General features: G+C 50.8%; 1 protein-coding gene across 4 annotated transcripts in view; it reads left to right on the forward strand.

The window, feature by feature from the left end:
• The first annotated feature begins 658 nt into the window (after positions 1 to 658).
• The window catches only part of ADAMTS17 (ADAM metallopeptidase with thrombospondin type 1 motif 17), a 345,249-nt gene continuing 329,111 nt past the window's right edge, over positions 659 to 16,796 (forward strand). For all 4 annotated transcript variants that reach the window (XM_086711412.1, XM_086711414.1, XM_086711413.1 and 1 more), the window contains exons 1-3: positions 659 to 818; positions 1,306 to 1,676; positions 13,621 to 13,786. In XM_086711412.1, the coding sequence (XP_086567538.1) occupies positions 740 to 818; positions 1,306 to 1,676; positions 13,621 to 13,786 (616 nt within the window). In that variant the 5' untranslated portion in view covers positions 659 to 739. The remainder of the gene's footprint in view (positions 819 to 1,305; positions 1,677 to 13,620; positions 13,787 to 16,796) is intronic.

The following is a 16,796-nucleotide window of genomic DNA, read 5'->3' on the forward strand; positions in this document are numbered from 1 at the left end:
AGCAGCACAGGGCTGGAAGTCAGGACTACGCTCTAGCTCCTGTTCTGACAGAAATTTACCGGGTAACTTAGCAAGCTCCTTAAGGTCTCTCTCCCTCAGTTTCTCAGTCTGTAAGAGGGTGTGATCATGCCTGGACTACTGGCTTCTGTGAGGATGAAGAGGACAGGAGGTGTGAGGGGTTTGGATAAACACCGCCGTGTTGTATGTAACCATCAGGTGTGCAAGAAGTATACAGAGGCAGACAACCCAAACTAGTTTTACTCTAGATGCGGAGAGAATATGGTTTTATGGTTGAAACCGGCCTGTCTTCTTGGCACGCGGGTCAGCAGGGTCAGAGAGCATTTTGACAAGGAGAACAAACTCTGAAGACCCAGTCAGGTGTCCTCCCAAGTCCTCCGGGCTAGCGCAGCTCCAGGAGGCTCCCTCGCGCCACCTGGTGTCCCGTCCCCGCCACTGCCCAGAAACCACGTGTAAGAAAGTGCTTACAACCTAACTACGCACCCTGGTTTAGACTTGTCCTAGCCAATGGGGAAGCGGGAGGCGGGGCAGGGGAAAGCGAGAGTCCAATCGCCCCCTGTCTTCCGAGGAGAAGGCGGGGCTTGGGATTTACCACGTTGGGTTTGTCCGCAGCGCTAATTACTTTTTCCAAAGGCTGGAGGGCTTCACTCCGGCTGGCGCCGCCGCCTCGCGAGCTCCTGCTCCGCCGCGACCTTCTGGGGGGCTGCTCCTCCCAAATACCATGTGTGACGGCGCCCTGCTGCCTCCTCTCGTCCTGCCCTTGCTGCTGCTGCTTTTTTGGGGACTGGACCCGGGCACAGGTAGCGCTCCCTCGCCCACCGCCCCTTCCTTGCTCGTGCCTCTCGCGGCCACCTTCCATCTACCCTCCCGAGGCATCCTGGCGGCCCCCGCCTGCCTGCGCGGCCGGGGTCCGGCGGTGGACCGCTGACAGCGCTCGGGGCCGAGGGGGTGCGGGCCGCGGCGGAGGACCGGGCTCCAGGCGGCTCCCGGGCGGCAGCGCAGCCGCCGGGTCTCCGGATGCCTGTGCCGCGCCGCTGGCCCGGAGGTGCTCCGGGCGGCCGGGCTGGAGACCTTCCCCGGGTGGCGCGGGGCCCGGGCGGAGGCGCCGGCCGGCACGGAGGTGCCGGGGTGAGGGAAGGGAGGGGAGCGCCCGCCCGGGGCCGCGTTGTCCCCGCGCTGGCTCAAGTGCCCAGAGCTGGACCCCGTGCGCGGCGGGCGGCCGGAGGGAGGGCGGGCGGCCGGGCGGGCGGGCCCCGCCGCGCTGACGCGTCTCCTCTCTCCCCGCAGCTGTCGGCGACGCGGCGGCCGACGTGGAGGTGGTACTGCCGCGGCGGGTGCGCCCCGACGACGTGCACCTGCCGCCGCTGCCCGGGGCCCCCGGACCTCGAAAGCGCCGGCGCCCCCGCGCGCCCCCGGCCGCCCTGCGAGTCCGGCCCGGCGAGCGCGCCCTGCTGCTGCACCTGCCGGCCTTCGGGCGCGACCTGTACCTGCAGCTTCGCCACGACCTGCGTTTCCTGTCCCGGGGCTTCGAGGTGGAGGAGGCCGGCGCGGCGGGGCGCCGCGGACGCCCCGCCGAGCTGTGCTTCTACTCGGGCCGCGTGCTCGGCCACCCCGGTTCCCTCGTCTCGCTCAGCGCCTGCGGCGCCGGCGGCGGCCTGGTACTGACCGCGCCCCCTGCGGGTCTGCGCATCTTTCTGTCATGGAGCCAGGGGTGGTCCCTGGGGGAGGTTGGGATGAAGTGGGGGTGCCTCGGCGGGAAGTTCAGCCTCCAGGGGTGCTCTCCTGCCGTCCGAAGGGAACCTCGCCTCTTCCCGCCCTGACCTTTCGGAGGGTGTCTGAGCAAAGGGGTTGAGAAGGGAAGCGTCTAATTATCCAGTGCCTTCTTCTGGATAGTTAGATCCAGTATTGATCCAGTAGCCAGGTAGTGAACCTCTGAAGTGCACAGGGACTGCGCTGTTCGGGGGTTGCATAAGAGGGTATGCAGCAGTCCGCCCAGGGAAGCACCGGTGTGGTGGAGAAGAAACCTGTCAGGCCTCTGGACTGAGAGGCGCACTTCACCCAGGTGTAGAGAGAACACTATTGATGTCCATCTGCACAGGTGTGTATGTGTGCACCTCCTGGGGAACACTTTAGATGTATATCGCATCTATTCTTGGATGTGGGGGTAGGGTAGTGGGCACTCATTCACCTTCCTTCTGTCCTTTTGAGTGTTTACCCAGAGAAGGAAAGTTTGGAGGGGTCCCCTGCCAGGTCACTACACTTCTCTTCTTAGCTGAAACGTGAGAACCAAGAGAGGGAGTGTTCATACCCTTGTTCCCTTATACCACAAGCAGCCACCCTCAGCCATGCCTGAGGGGTGCTTACCATTGGTGAGAAGACCCCCTTCCAGTCCCCAGAAGCGCCCTTGCTGTGGCAGTAGCTACCCCATCCTAGGGACCCTGCTTTGCTACATTTGAGGCACTGTGACAGTGCTCGGAGGGGCCGGGGACGTTCTTGTGCACCTCTGCCCCGCTTGTGCTCCCGCTTGCTCACTGCATGCTGGTGCCCAGCCAAATGCTTCTCAGCTCCTCCATTGTGCCCCCTAGGAGTGCACATGGCTGGCAGATGGGCTGCCCCACCACAAAGCTTGGTATCGGCTCAGAGCATGAAATGCACAAGTTGTTTCTCTATCTCCTGTCATGATCGGCCTCTGGGGATGCAGCGCCTGCTATTCTTTTGCGTCTGTTCTTCCTTGGCAGAAGAGACGGCTTCCCCCACCTTTGCCTTATCTTGCTCCACCGTCTAGAATTCTCTAGCCCTTCCCCCACACAGTATGCAACAAGTCCTCCAGAATCTGCAGCAGAGCCAGAGAGCCTGGGGGTCCAAGTCTTTATGTAAGACTTCTGCTTTCTTCCCAGCCCTGTAGAGGAACTCTGGGGGTAATTTCCTAGGATTGGCTTTCACTGATTCTCCTTGAAAGACTTTTCTGAGTCCTGATCAGCATGATCTGCTTTTTGCTGGCCTGGGAGAAATTGGCGTCTTTGGTTAAACAAGGAAAACGGACCGTGGAGGGAGTCTGTTAGGAGCTAATGTGGAACAGGGGGCAGAGAATGTGGGCTGTGGGTGAGGAGTCTTAAGTAGGAGTGAGAAAGTCTCAGATCACCGTAGGACTCGGGTCAAGGCTGTATCATGTTCTGGGAGGGACTGGAAGGCCCACATCATTTTTCCTGTTTTTGCCAAAGTGTTTAAAGTCTAGGTCACATCACTGTACTGTACATGGAAACATCTGAATCCCATTTGCTGTGGTTTAGTGAGTTTCTCTAGAGGTCAGAGTTTATACTTCTTGGTGTAAAGTTTCCAGCGAGGAGCTATCTGTGAAGGGGCTGAGGGTGGAAATCTGGATACCGTGGATTCCAAATCCTCACAGAGTTGAAAGCTGGGCCCTCTCACAGGTGGCATCTGAGCTGCCAGAGAGGGTTCACTTCAGTCCTCCGGTGTTCGGGAAGGCTGTCCTTCCCTTCAGCACCATGTGAGGGCGCTGTGCTTTAGATAAAGGAACCCCGCCAAGAGGCTGAGTTCAGCGTATGCCAGCCGCCGGTGCACCTCTAAGACTTGAGATTCTAAAATTCCTGCGTGAGCAGACGCCTCTGTTGTTTAGTCTGCTGTGTTCATCCTGTTCGTATGAGCTGGATGTCGGACACTTCTTCCCAAGTACACTCTACGGAGGAAGGCTGGAGGCAGGAAGGAAGAGACGGCAGCGTGGTGACTTGGAGCGGGCCCCTTGGTTGCGGGGTAGCCCTGGAGACATGTTGGGAAAAGAGAGCAGCAGGATCTCAGGCTAACCACGTTTGCATCGCCCTCTAGCTTGCTTTGATTTTGGTGCTCACGTGCACTTGAGGCAGTTCAGGTGGGTGGCAATGTTGTGTGAGTCACTGTCGACCCTGGTGGAAGCACGGAGAAGTGGGGATTGTGGTGTGTGTGGTGTGCTCGTCAGGACAGGATGCAACAAGGTGTGGGAGAGGAGCTATTGCAAGTAGAAGATTTAAAAAAAATTTTTTTTAATGTTTATTATTTTGAGAGAGAGAGAGAGCTCGAGCAAGGGAGGAGCAGAGAGAGACGGGGACAGAGAATCCGAAGCAGGCTCCAGGCTCTGAGCTGTCAGCACAGAGACTCACACGGGGCTCGAACTCACAAACCACGAGATAACCAACTCAGCCACCCAGGCATCCCTCAAGTAGGAGATTTTTGTGTCCACAGATGGGAGCATTCCATAGCTTCTTTGTATCTAAAGATCATGTAGAGCCCCAGGGCTGGCAAACGTTTTCCGTAACAGACCAAATCGTCAATATTTTAGGCCTTTTGGGCCATATGGTCTCTGTCACGGTTAAGTCCACAGTGTCCTTTTAGCGCAAACGCAGCCATAGACGGTAAATAAACAGATGGACGTGGCTGTATTCAATAAAACTTTATTCGACGTTGAGTAGTAATTAAGTCCTGACGCGTTAAACATCTCCCAAATGGCTTAGTGTGGAGTGTTTGGTGCACAGGCGGGGGAATGTTCTGTTCCCCTCTGCGTGGCATCTGTGCTGTCTTCCGAGATGTTTGTTATCGGTTTAAGGGAAGGAGATGCATGATTAGAATAGATAATTGCTTGTTTATGGGGCATGAAGCGCAAAGCTCCTGCTCCATTTTGCCCCTCCTTCTTTGGACTGTGGGCAGAGGCATGGGCCCTGTGATGTTCTCCCTGTCTCTGTCTTATCTTGAGAAGCCATGCAGGCTGCGCTTCTTGGCTCTTCAAAGACCATAGGTACAAGTATTAATTGTTTTTTGTTTATGCTTCTTCATTTTATTTACATTTCAGGGAGTCCTTAGACATCACGTAAGTTTTTGGAACAGTTTCTATAACCGTATGATTTCAAAGCAGTGAACTTTGGGCATGTGAGGAAGGTATTTCCACCCCCAGAGAGTTTATGTAAGTTTGGATCAGCTGCCTCCTGGGAATCAGACCAGCTCATAGAAGGCCAGCGGAATTGGAATCAGGTTAAACTTCACCCGAGCAGGCCACCGAGATGGAACTTTAAGGGATAGAATGAGTGTCAGTCTTTGGAAAGGCTGTGTTCCTTGTCTGAAATGAGTGAATGAAGGGGAGGACACATGAGGACAGAGAGCAGGGGAGGCGCCTGCCAGCGGGTTTGGGCTGCTGAGTGGTGGCCTTTCTTCCTTAATGGATGTAAGCTCAGGGGAGTCCAGCCACCTGAATCTGTCCATCGCTTCTGGGCTGAAGCTGTGACCTGCCTGCGGCGTGCTGTGAGAGAAATATTGAGATCAGACAGGACATCCAGGAGCTCTGGGCTGTGGGACTTTGAGAAGCCATGCCCATTTTCCAGGCCACCCCAGAGGGACAGAGAGGTCAGGGATGTTCCTGCTTTCTCTGGAGTCACAGCCATACTCCACAGAACCCTTGCTCGGAGTCTCTTTCATCCCGGTTGGTCACTGGGGTTGACCTGATGGCCTAGCTCAACCTGGCTCTGGCTGGTCCGCTTGATCGCAGCGCAGGGGGCTGTTTTGGTAGCACATCATTTATGATCTCCGTGAGAGCATTGCAAGAATGTTCTTCTCTGTTCCATGAGCTAGACAGATAAGAACAGAGTGGGGCTGTGGTCAGCCAGTCAGTGAGCAGGTGGCTCAGAAGAGTTGGGGACTCCATTCTCAAGAAAGCAGCCTGCGTTTGCGTGACTCCTCTGATGAAGGGGCAGGTGTGGGAGGTGGCTGCCTCTCCCTTTAGAGTTCTCAGACTCTATTTTGATTGATTATAAAATTGCCCAGCTTTTTGATACAGCACCACTTGATTGCATACAGCCGAATAGGAATCCGCCATGGCAAAAGTTGTATGGAGACCATTCGGAAGGGAGCAAATAGCACAGAATACAGTGTCCGACATCATCCTATTGGTACAGGTGTGGGGAGAGCACAGCGTCCCAAGTGATTCATCAGCTAAGATTACTGAAGAACTTATCACATACAGCATAAATGTATCTGGAAAATGCATACACATTTTTATTTTTTTTTTTTAAATTTTTTTTTTCAACGTTTATTTATTTTTGGGATAGAGAGAGACAGAGCATGAATGGGGGAGGGGCAGAGAGAGAGGGAGACACAGAATTGGAAACAGGCTCCAGGCTCTGAGCCATCAGCCCAGAGCCTGACGCGGGGCTCGAACTCACGGACCGCGAGATCGTGACCTGGCTGAAGTCGGACGCCTAACCGACTGCGCCACCCAGGCGCCCCTGCATACACATTTTTAAAGTGTTGTAAAAAGACAACAGTTGAGTGGCTGTTAGGGAAGGTAAGGAAAATAAGGGAAAAGATCGTGCGAAATTTGGGAGGCATGAAGGATTTGAAGGGAAGACGTTGAATCGGAGGATTCTGGGGCATTCCACCTCTTCCTCTGAAGAATGGTCATGTGACCTCATGGTGACTTTCTACGCTCACTGCTCACGGGAATCACCTAGGTCGCGTAACCCTCCCCAGTGTCCTACTGACGGCACGTAACTAGATTTCCCCATCTGAACTTTTGTTTAGTTGGCAACATCTTAAGAGAAAGAAGTACAAGATGAGATGATAAACCAAAGAGGTCCTAGACTGATTGCATTCTTGGGGCTTATTTCCTGAGCTTTGAAATGCTACAGCTGCCTGGTTTGGGACGTGTGCAGCGGGGGATGTTTTTGCAGTCAGTACGTCGGAGGGAACCATGCAGAGTCACTGGCTATCCTTTCCCCCAGCACGCCTCTGCACACAGATGCACGGTCACGTTCTTGTTCTTTAGGAAATGAGGCTGCACGGCCGTTTGGGGCTGTGATCCTAAGTGAGCCACCTCCTCTGAACGTTCCCGTCTGCAGCCAAGATGACGGGTAAATAACATCAGCCTTGTGTGGCTGTTGATAGAATGAAGTAAGATCGAGTCTGTGAAATCATTTAGGGAGAGGGCCTGGCACATTAAGGCATTAAAAACAGGTTTCTTCTGTTGCCCTATGGGGCCCAGACTTTTCCAGTTATAAATCAACCAGTCAGTCAACACTGTTGCCTAAATGAACAGATCATTATCACACACCTGCCCTGTGTAGGACACTTTGCGGGGGCTCAGAGAGGAATACAAGGTGGGCCCTGTCTCAGAAGGCAGTCCAGGTACGCCCAGGAAGGAAGGTGTACTGGAGCCTGCATGGTGGCAGAAGGGTGGGGTGGGGTCTTCAGGGAGAAGCAGGATTGGAGCAAAGGGGATGGGCTCAGGTTCTAAGAGGGTGGAGAGACCCCAAAGCCTCCAAAGCCAGGTTCTTCGCCAGATCAGGGGCCCATGAGGCAGCTGCGGAATGGGGGTGGGAGTGGTAATTTAAGGCAATGGTAAGAGATGAGCTGAACAGACAGGTGTGTGGCTTAGACCAGGCGGGGGCCCTGGGTACCAACCTAAGGCATTTGGAATTTATCCTAGAGCAGTGGTTCTCAGCTTTGAGCTGGAATCCACCTTCCCTGGAGGATTTGTTACCCTGGTGGCTGGGCCCCACCGCCAGCACTCCTGATCCAGCCTGTCTGGGTGGGCCCGAGAGCTTGAATTTCTAACATATTCCCAAGTGCTGTTGTTGGTTTGGGACCACATTTTGAGGATCACCGGCCTAGAAGCAATTTCTGGCTATTGACTGGAGTCCCTGGTGATAGCGTGGAGGGGGCACTGGAGTTGGAGAGCATTCAGAGGCCCGAGGAGACAAGCTTAAGCCTTGAGTGGTGGAGATGGGAAGGAAGATTATGCAGGAGAGATTCTGAAGAAGAGCTGAGTCTTTGTGACTGACTCTAGGGATCAGAAAGAGGGAGAGCCTGGCAGTGACTGGCCCATGTTAAGGCGGGGGAAGCTGGCTTCAGAAGGAAGACCAAGAATCAGTTTAGGGACCTGGCATTTGCAGAGGCAGTGGCTGGACTTTGAAAGGGGGCTCTGGTTGGCACTCCAGGAGAGAGGCAGTGGGACTCGATGGGGGGCGGTTGGGGAGCCCCTCTTCCACAGGAGCTCCTCTGAGCCCCCCCCCCCCCCCCCCAGAAAGTTGGAGGCAGGTACAGGCAGCCCTGAGGTCACAGGATTCTTTTTCCTTCTTGGAAGCAGACTTGCTCACGCAAGAGGCAAACTAACAACCCCATTTGCTTCGTACTCTCAAACCACCCACGCTAGCCCATCGATGGGGAGGCGGCGACCTAAGACCCACACCAGCTAACCAAGGAGCCACAGTCTCCTGACGAAAGAGCTCGGAGGGCTCCCCAGGTACCAAAGTTCCAGTGGGGTCTTTATGGGACAGCAAGGTCTGCAGTCATGTGGCGTCCTCCCCTCAGACAGGTGTGTGCTTTGGTTCTAGAGCATCCATGGGACACACTTTTTGGTTTTGGTTTTTTTTTTTTTTTTGCATGATCTTAATTTTCTACGTGATGCTGAGAAGTTGTGCTGATGTTAGCAGATGATGAAAACCCGTGTGTTCTTCGTGCATTTTCCACGCTGCAAGGAGAGGCAGTTCTGCTTCGGAGGGTGGGGTGGAGTTCATGACACCTGATTTATAACGCTCTCCTAACACAGTGCAGAAACCCTTCAAAGAAAGCACCAGAACAAAGAGAATTGAGAAGGAGCCACTCTGAACTGTTATAATATCAGGTTATACCTGATGGCATTTTATTTGACACACATTTCTTTGGTGGGATACCACATCTTAGAAAACTTTAGATTTCTCTTTTAAGAACACTGTTTCATGGAGGGTCATTGTATCCTTTAAAACCAGGCAGCCTCAGGGCTTCCAGTCCTATCTGCTACAGGCATTCCTTTACTGTGGTGCCTCTTCAGATGAAGTCCGCAGGCCTCTTTCATCAGGCTCATAACTGCTATTTCCTTGGCCTTGGAGGAATATCCCTGTGTCTCACCTCTCAGCACAGATGGTGACCAGAGGGTTAATGCAAATCTAAGCAGCTCTGCCCAGTTTCTGGGGCCACAGAGCAGCAGTGGGCTAGAAGCCAGGGGGCAGAGCCCCATGGTCAGAGGAAGGTCCAGGTTCATGCAGGCAGTTTAAATCCGGGCTGCCTCCAGACAACTAAATCAAGTGCATTGCTGGCACCCATTTAAAAGCTAGCACAATGTGGGGTGGGGGAGGGGCACCTGGGTGGCTCAGTAGGTTAGGCATCTGACTTCAACTCAGGTTATGATCTCACGGTTTGTGGGTTCGAGCCCTGTGTCGGGCTCTGTGCTGACAGCTCAGATTCTGGGTCTCCCTCTCTCTGCCCCTCCCCTTGCTCACATTCTGTCTCTATCTCAAAAATAAAATAAAAACATAAAAAAAAAAGCTAGCCCAATGGTTTTCAGCCCTGGCTATACTTTGAAATCTCCTGGCGAGCTCTGAATACCAGTGCTGGAACTCCACCCCCCGGGGATTCAGATTCAGTTGGCCTGGAGTGGGTGCTGGGCATCAGGAGTTTCCAAAGTTTGCCAAACAACTCCAGTGTGTAGCCGGGGATGAGAATCACTGAGTTAAGGAGACTACAGAAAGTTCATGCCGGTCCAGCCCATTTGATTCTGTTCCACTCCACTCACATTTTCTTGAGGAAGTGTTAGGTGGCAGACACTGGAAAAATAAAGGAGGAATAACTGTGATCCTGTCTCAGAGGAACAAACGATTAGGTTGTGACAAATGCCCCATAACACAGTGGGCAGTGGGCTGCAACACAGAGTGCCAGGGAGGAGGGAGGGCTTTGGGAGGAAGAAAGGAGGAAGTGGGAAGGTCAGGAGAAGATAAAGAGGGCTGACCAGTATTTGCCCTGGGCCTAGATTGCGTGTGAGTAGGGGCATAAGCGGCACTTTTCAGCAGAACGTTTTATCATTGGTAATGTGATGGCAGGATGAGCATTAAGAGACATTTCAGGGAGCCTAGTGACAGACTGTGAGACTGGGGGAGGGGCAGGGCAATGTCCTTCCTTGTGCCCGGCTCCTTCCCTCCTGGGTGCTGGTCCAGGCCACATCTCTGCTTGCAAGTCAGGTCCCAGGCGGGTAAGTAGCCGCCAGGGAGGATGCAGTCCATCAGGCCACATAATCATCTTACCAGTGTTCCCATTTCCTCCCTTGAAGGGGTAGGAACCAGCATGTGGGCCCCTCCAAACAAGACCTGCTGAGGCAGAGCTGCAAGGGGCTGGATTATGCTTGTGTGTATGTACCTGCCGGCTTCCTCACCAATGGGCCATGCTGTATTCTTGTATTGCATTAGAACTACCTGCTAGCTGCCTTTTTTTTTTTTTTTTAAATTTATTTTGAGAGAGAGAGAGAGAGAGGGAGAAAGAGAATCCTAAGCAGGCTCCGTGCTGTCAGTGCAGAGCCCATTGTGGGCCTCAAACTCATAGACTGTGAGATCATGACCTGAGCTGAAATCAAGAGTCCGACGCTTAACTGACTGAGCCACCTGGATGCCCCTGCTAACTGGCCTTTTACACTAGCTTATGAATGCAAAACACTAGACTGGTCTGGAAACTGGCCCTGAAAGTGCTAGTCTCAAGGGGGCCTGTGGCCTCCCAAAGCCAGAGCATTTCAGGAAGAGTCCAGGTTGAGCACATCCTCCAGAGAGCACAGGGCTCCTTGCATGTGGGGCTCATCCCACGTGCTGGGCCATCCCTGCCAACTTTATTTCGACACATGGAAGTGTTTGCCACGGTCACGGAGGTGTGTGTTCTGCGTTGAGGCTTTCTTTAGTTGTAGCTGCAGTGGAGCCCTGGATACCCCCACAGCCACCTTCTGCATCCGCTTCAGTCTCCCCAAAGTATCTTCGTGAACAAATTCAAGTTTTAACTTCAAAGGAGACGGAAGAAGGCCGTGCTTCCCTGCAGGTCACACAGTGCCACTTTAAGACAGTTTTATTTGGGCAGTAAAATCTCGGAGTTGTTCTTGGCAGAAGTTCTAATGAAATGGAAACCTTGAGATCTGTGTAGAGCTGTAAGTACGGTCTCCCCCTGTGTTTTGGGGGCTCAAAGTTGTAGGCGATCTTACTCGCTGATCTGATGTACTTGCAGAGAGGCTTGGTATCCAGGCATCCTTTCAGAACGTAAAGGAGTTCTACCATTTGGCTTGAGGGAGCTCTGTCCTTGAGACCAGAGGACTGGCTGGGAGGGAGAGCAATGCTTCTCAAAGCCTGGTCCCTGGCCTGGTGGGGTGAGTATCACGTGGGGACTACTTAGAAATGCACATTCTCAGGGCCTACCAAGACGTCCAGGTGATTTTCATGTGCAGCTGGAGTTTGAGAGCCCCTGGTTCAGTATGACTTGGCCTTTGGAAAATAGTGTAGAAGAGAGAGAAGAGATGATGCTCATCTCAGCCTAAGACTGATCTGCTTGATCTACTGAATCTGGTTAGCCAAGATGGTCTTGGGCATCCACTCAGAGGAGGCACCGGGCACTGTACAGACCAGTGTGCAAACATGGGTCCTTCTCCAGCCCTGACCCAGTCAGGTTCCTTGTGGGGGGTTTACCTTGCTTTATTGACACCTCAGAAGGGAAGATAGCAGCTGGTATCCCAGGGAAGGAGCACAAACTGGTTTCGTGCCATCAGCGTTGGTTCCAAGGGATAGGAAAGTTCTCTGTACTATATATATTTATTTTAGAATTAGTATTCACTCTGTTAAAGCAGCAAACTAAAAATCCTAGGTCTTAAATTTTCCTTTCAGTTTACAAATCACGTCCTATTTAGGGGCGCCTAGGTGGCTCAGTTGGTTAAATGTCCAACTCTTGATTTCGGGTCAGATTGTGATCTCATGGTTGGGGAGATTGAGCCCAGCGTTCGGCTCTGCACTGACAGTGTGGAGCCTGCTTGGGATTCTCTCTCTCTCTCCCTCTCTCTCCCTCTCTCTCTCCCTCTCCCTCTCCCCCTCCCCCTCTCCCCCTCTCTCCGTCTCTCCCTCTCTCCCTCTCTCCCCCCCTCCCCCCTCCCCCCATCTTTCTTTCTCTCCCCCGCCCCTCCCCTGGAGCCCATGTTCTCTCTCTCTCTCTCTCTCTCTCTCTCTCTCTCTCTCTCTCTCAAAATATTAAAAAAAACAAAAACAAATCACATCCTATTTATAATCTAGCAAGTTTTCCAACGATTTTTGTTGAAGTATAATTAAGATACAGTTATTAGTTTCAGGTGTACAATATGATTCAATAATTATGTACATTTCTCTGTGCTCATCTACATAAGTGTACTCTTAACCCCTTTTATCTAAGAAGGTTTTTGCAATCCTTTTCAAGGAAGCTTTAGATAAGATTTGGCCCCCCCTTGTAAATTTGGCAATTAACAACTTTTAAACCTTTAAACCTGCATTGAGAAATTTAACATATTCAGTTTCCTTGTCAAGTTTTTTCGTTGGCTGAGGAGCCCTTTGTAAATACTCAAGTATCCAAACCTAATAAGCTAGTTCTATAAACATGGGAAGTCTCAAGTTGTCTTACACATTCTAATATTGCTTATAAACCTAATAAGACTTTAAAATCAAATCTAACTCGACTTTAAACTAGAATCACAAATCTAATTCATTGGACACTGTCAAGTTCTCTTAAGCACTGCAAGTTCATTTATTTATTTATTTATTTATTTATTTATTTATTTATTTAGTTAGTTAGTTAGTTAGTTAGTTAGTTAGTTTTGAGAGTGAGACAGACAGAGCCCAAGCAGGGAAGGGGCAAAGAGAGAAGGAGACACAGAATTTGAAGCAGGCTCCAGGCTCTGAGCTGTCAGTACAGAGCCTGATGCAGGGCTGAAAGTCACAAACCTCAAGATCATGACCTGAGCCAAAGTCAGATGCTTAACCAGCTGAGCCACCCAGGTGTCCCAAACACTGCAAGTTCTGAACAAAATGTACAAAACCCCTATCACAAAGCTATTCCTACCACAGGACTTTCTTTCTTTCTTTCTTTCTTTCTTTCTTTCTTTCTTTCTTTCTTTCTTTCTTTCTTTCTTTCTTTCGAGAGAGCACGCAAGTGGAGTAAGGGGCAGAGAGAGGGACAGAGAGAATCCCAAGCAGACTCAGCACTGTCAGTGCAGAGCCCGATGTGGGGCTCGAACTCACGAACCGGAAGATCATGCCTTGAGCCGAAATCAAGAGTCGGATGCTTCACCAACTGAGCCACCCAGGCACCCCAGCCATCCTCTTTAATTCTAAATATCCCCAGGAATAAGCTGCAGTTTTTCCCATTAAGGATGTAACCGTCATTCATTCCCAACAGTTTTGGTATTGCTTCCTCAAGTGGGCTTTTGGAGGATGATTTAAGGAATAATTTTTAAAAGGAAGTTTCTTTTTATTAATAATAAAGTAATACATTTCTTTTGAAAGTGAACCTGGAAAGTGGGTGCTGTGGTATATATCTCTGCACCCCTGCACCGCCCCTCCCCAAACACAGCCACTGGGTGGGATGTTTCAAGTCACACAAAAGCTCGTTCTTGGGCTCGGCAAATTGGAGCAACCTGCAGAGCCAAAGCCCAGACGTGGGGACCAGGCCATAGCCAGGTGGCTTTGCTGCCCTCGGGTTGTTGGCGTCGTGGGTGTGTGTGAACGAGGCTGACTCATGTCCTGTTTCCCTCTTTCTGGGCAGGTTGGCCTCATCCAGCTTGGGCAGGAGCAGGTGCTAATCCAGCCACTCAACAGCTCTCGGGGCCCACTCAGCGGACGAGAGCACCTGGTCAGGCGCAAATGGTCCTTGACACCCAGCCCCTCCACCGAGGCCCCGATACCTGGGCAGCTCTGCAAGGTTCTAACAGGTGAGTCTGGGAAACCTCACGACTGACAGCACACACCATTCGGCACCATTGCATGTCCCCAAATGCACTGAAGTCATGAGAGCAAGAACTCACCTTTCCCGGTACTTTGAAGCTGTTTTGTTTGTTGCTCCTAAGGCCACTTCCTTTTCCTCTTTATGTGGATTGGTGTTAGCATTTCGTGCATGATTCTAATAAGTAGCTTGGGGATGAGAACCCAGGGTTCTTGCTTTCTGTGCTTCTGTTTGAGCCACCTATGGCTTATCAGGTGTTTAAGAATATGTCACAGTCACTGTGAAATTGACCCTGCTGTGTCACTGGCCGTCTTCCTGTGACTGTTCCCTGATGAAGACGGATAAACTGCTTGTCACAGGTGGCATTTCCTCCTTGGAGGGCATGGGACCCCATGGCTGATGTTTGGGAGTTGTGCTTTTGGCATTTAAAGACTTACCTGGATAAAGAAATATAGTGTCTTGGTTTGGTATTCCAATAACCTTGGAAATATTTATTTATTTTTGAGAGAGACAGAGTGTGAGCAGGGGAGGGGCAGAGGGAGAGGGAGACACAGAATCCGAAGCAGGCTCCAGGCTCTGAGCTGTCAGCAAAGAGCCCGATGCGGGGCTCGAACTCACAAATGTGAGATCATGACCTCAGCCGAAGTTGGATGCTTAACTGACTGAGCCACCCAGGCGCCCCTAAAAAATACTGTTTAATAGGAAGCAGGGGTTTGGGTAAGTTGGTTGGTTGTATGTTTCGGCTTGATGTTGGTGTGTTATTTTAAGCCACTTGACAGTCTCGGTGGAGCATTTTTTAAAAAATCTGCTTTCAAAGTAAATGTTGGTCATTCCACATCTAAGTGCGCTTTCTGCTGCTAATGTGAATATATTGTTTTAGAGGCAGGGGGAATAGCAAAGGCAGTAGGACTCAGCACTGGCTGTCCATGGGCATCACCTGGGGAGCTTTAACAGTCACTCAAGCCTGGGTCCTGCCCCCCCGGAGAGCTGCTTTAATTGGTCTCGGGCACAGCCTGGGCATCTGGTGATTTAAAACCTCCCCAGGCAGTTCTAATGTTCAGCTGGTGCTGAGAATCACTGTGCTAAGGAGTATTAGACGTGAGTAATAGCACCAGTGGGCCATCGGAAGTGGGTTTTTGCAGGTGAGAACCACCAGGCAGGGCCCCACAGTGAAGTCCAAGGGCAAATACGTTTTAGTCTCACTTTTGCCTCTATTCAAGTGGCTGATCTCATGGAATATTTGTCTCATTCCCCCCGTTGACATCCTCTTTAGGGGCATGCGTGATACCAAGGATTGCTGACCAAATGATACATTGTGCTCAGGTTTGCATTTTTGTCTCTGAGGCTGGCTACAAGGCACCCTTTTGATAGAGTGTTTAGCCTGTAATGAAGGAAAGGAACAAAAACAGGGTGGGGAGGATGTGATATAGATGAAGTTAAACTAAGAGCAGCCTTGTGAGAAATTTCTGAATTTGCTTAAAAAAATCCTCTCCCCTTCCCTGCCCCCACATCTCCCATCAGTGCGCTCTGCCGTGCCAGGCTCTGCCCTGGGTAGGTACACGGACACGGGAAAAAGGTGTGTATTTCCCTTCTGGTCCTTCTTGCTTTGTGTGAAATATGCTGTAAATTTTGTTGCTGTATTGAGACAGACAGTGGGCCTTCTAATAAGTTTAGCTAATTAACAGTCAATTAGGCCCTATCTAGTGTGAATTAACTTTCTGGGAGTTCAGAAATTTAATTTAGAAATTGAGAAAATCAATTTACTGGGAAACCAGCAAGATAACATTTTTGTTTTCCTGGACGTATGAATCAGATTAATCATCCAAGATTTCCGACGGGAACATATTCTCTAGGGATGAACATGGCTGTCAGATGTGGCATTGTGCCTTGTCTTGGATCTTGTGTTGCCCCGACTTTGGACCCAGACTGGGAGTAACCAGCTGCCTCTTGCAGGTGAGGAGTGTGGTAATTTTTCCTCCTTTGTGAAGCACTCAATTTACCTGAGAGTTGAACTGTGGTAAGTCACCCTGTTCTCTTCAGGGACAGATGGACTAGCACAATGGAGGCCTCCTGGGAGGACCCACTGCCTTCTTGTAGGTACTACTGAGGTTGCATTTCTTTCTGGCAGTCTTTGGGGCTCCCAGGGAGAGGACAGTCTTATCCTATCACCTTTATTGCTCCTTATTTTTAGGACCTTATAAACTGATCCATAAAGCATCACTCCAGGTTGGAACTTGGCATGAAAAATATGGAGTCTGTGGGCTTTTCTTTTCTTTCATATTTTTCTTTTTTGTCACAGCACGAGTTTTTGAAGGTTTTGGGGGCTGTTCCCAACAACTAAATTGGCAGTTTGGATATTTTTAAATGTGTCTCAATTTCGACTTCAAAACTTTTTGTCTGTCTTCTATGCTTATTTTAATTTCTCCATTGGATTCTGTTTAGAATCTCCCCACTTAGCATTTTCATGGACTTTAGTAACAGTTTCAATCTCTGTCTTCTCCTCCATCACGGTAGATGTAACATGTCGATGGTTGAGGTAGATGGCAGAACGTTAAAACTCCTTTGCCGCAAGGCACTGTCAGAATAGGAATCCTACAGTGTTTCGGGTGGGCTCTTTATAACCCAGATATGCCATCTGACAATGGTACCTGCAAAGACATTGACATCTCTTTTTTTTTAATGTTTATTTATTTTGAGGAGAGAGAAAGAGAGAGCAGGGGAAGGAAGGGGGGGAGAGAGAGAGAGAAAGAGAGAGAGAATTCCAAGCAGACTCCGTGCTGTCAGCACAGAGCCTGATGTGGGGCTAGAACTGTGAGATCATGACCTGATCTGAAATCAAGAGTCGGATGCTTAACCGACTGAGCCACCCAGGCGCTCTAGATGTCTGCTTTGTAGTTCAAGTTGTTATGACTGTTTTAAAAGATCATTACAGTTATTTTGTAGTATTGTTTGGTTCATTTATATAGCATTATAAAGTTAACTTTAGTGAGTATTTAGAG

The sequence above is a fragment of the Puma concolor genome, chromosome B3 (genome assembly GCF_028749965.1).
Source record: "Puma concolor isolate L17-30 chromosome B3, mPumCon1.1.hap2, whole genome shotgun sequence".
Lineage (NCBI taxonomy): Eukaryota > Metazoa > Chordata > Mammalia > Carnivora > Felidae > Puma > Puma concolor.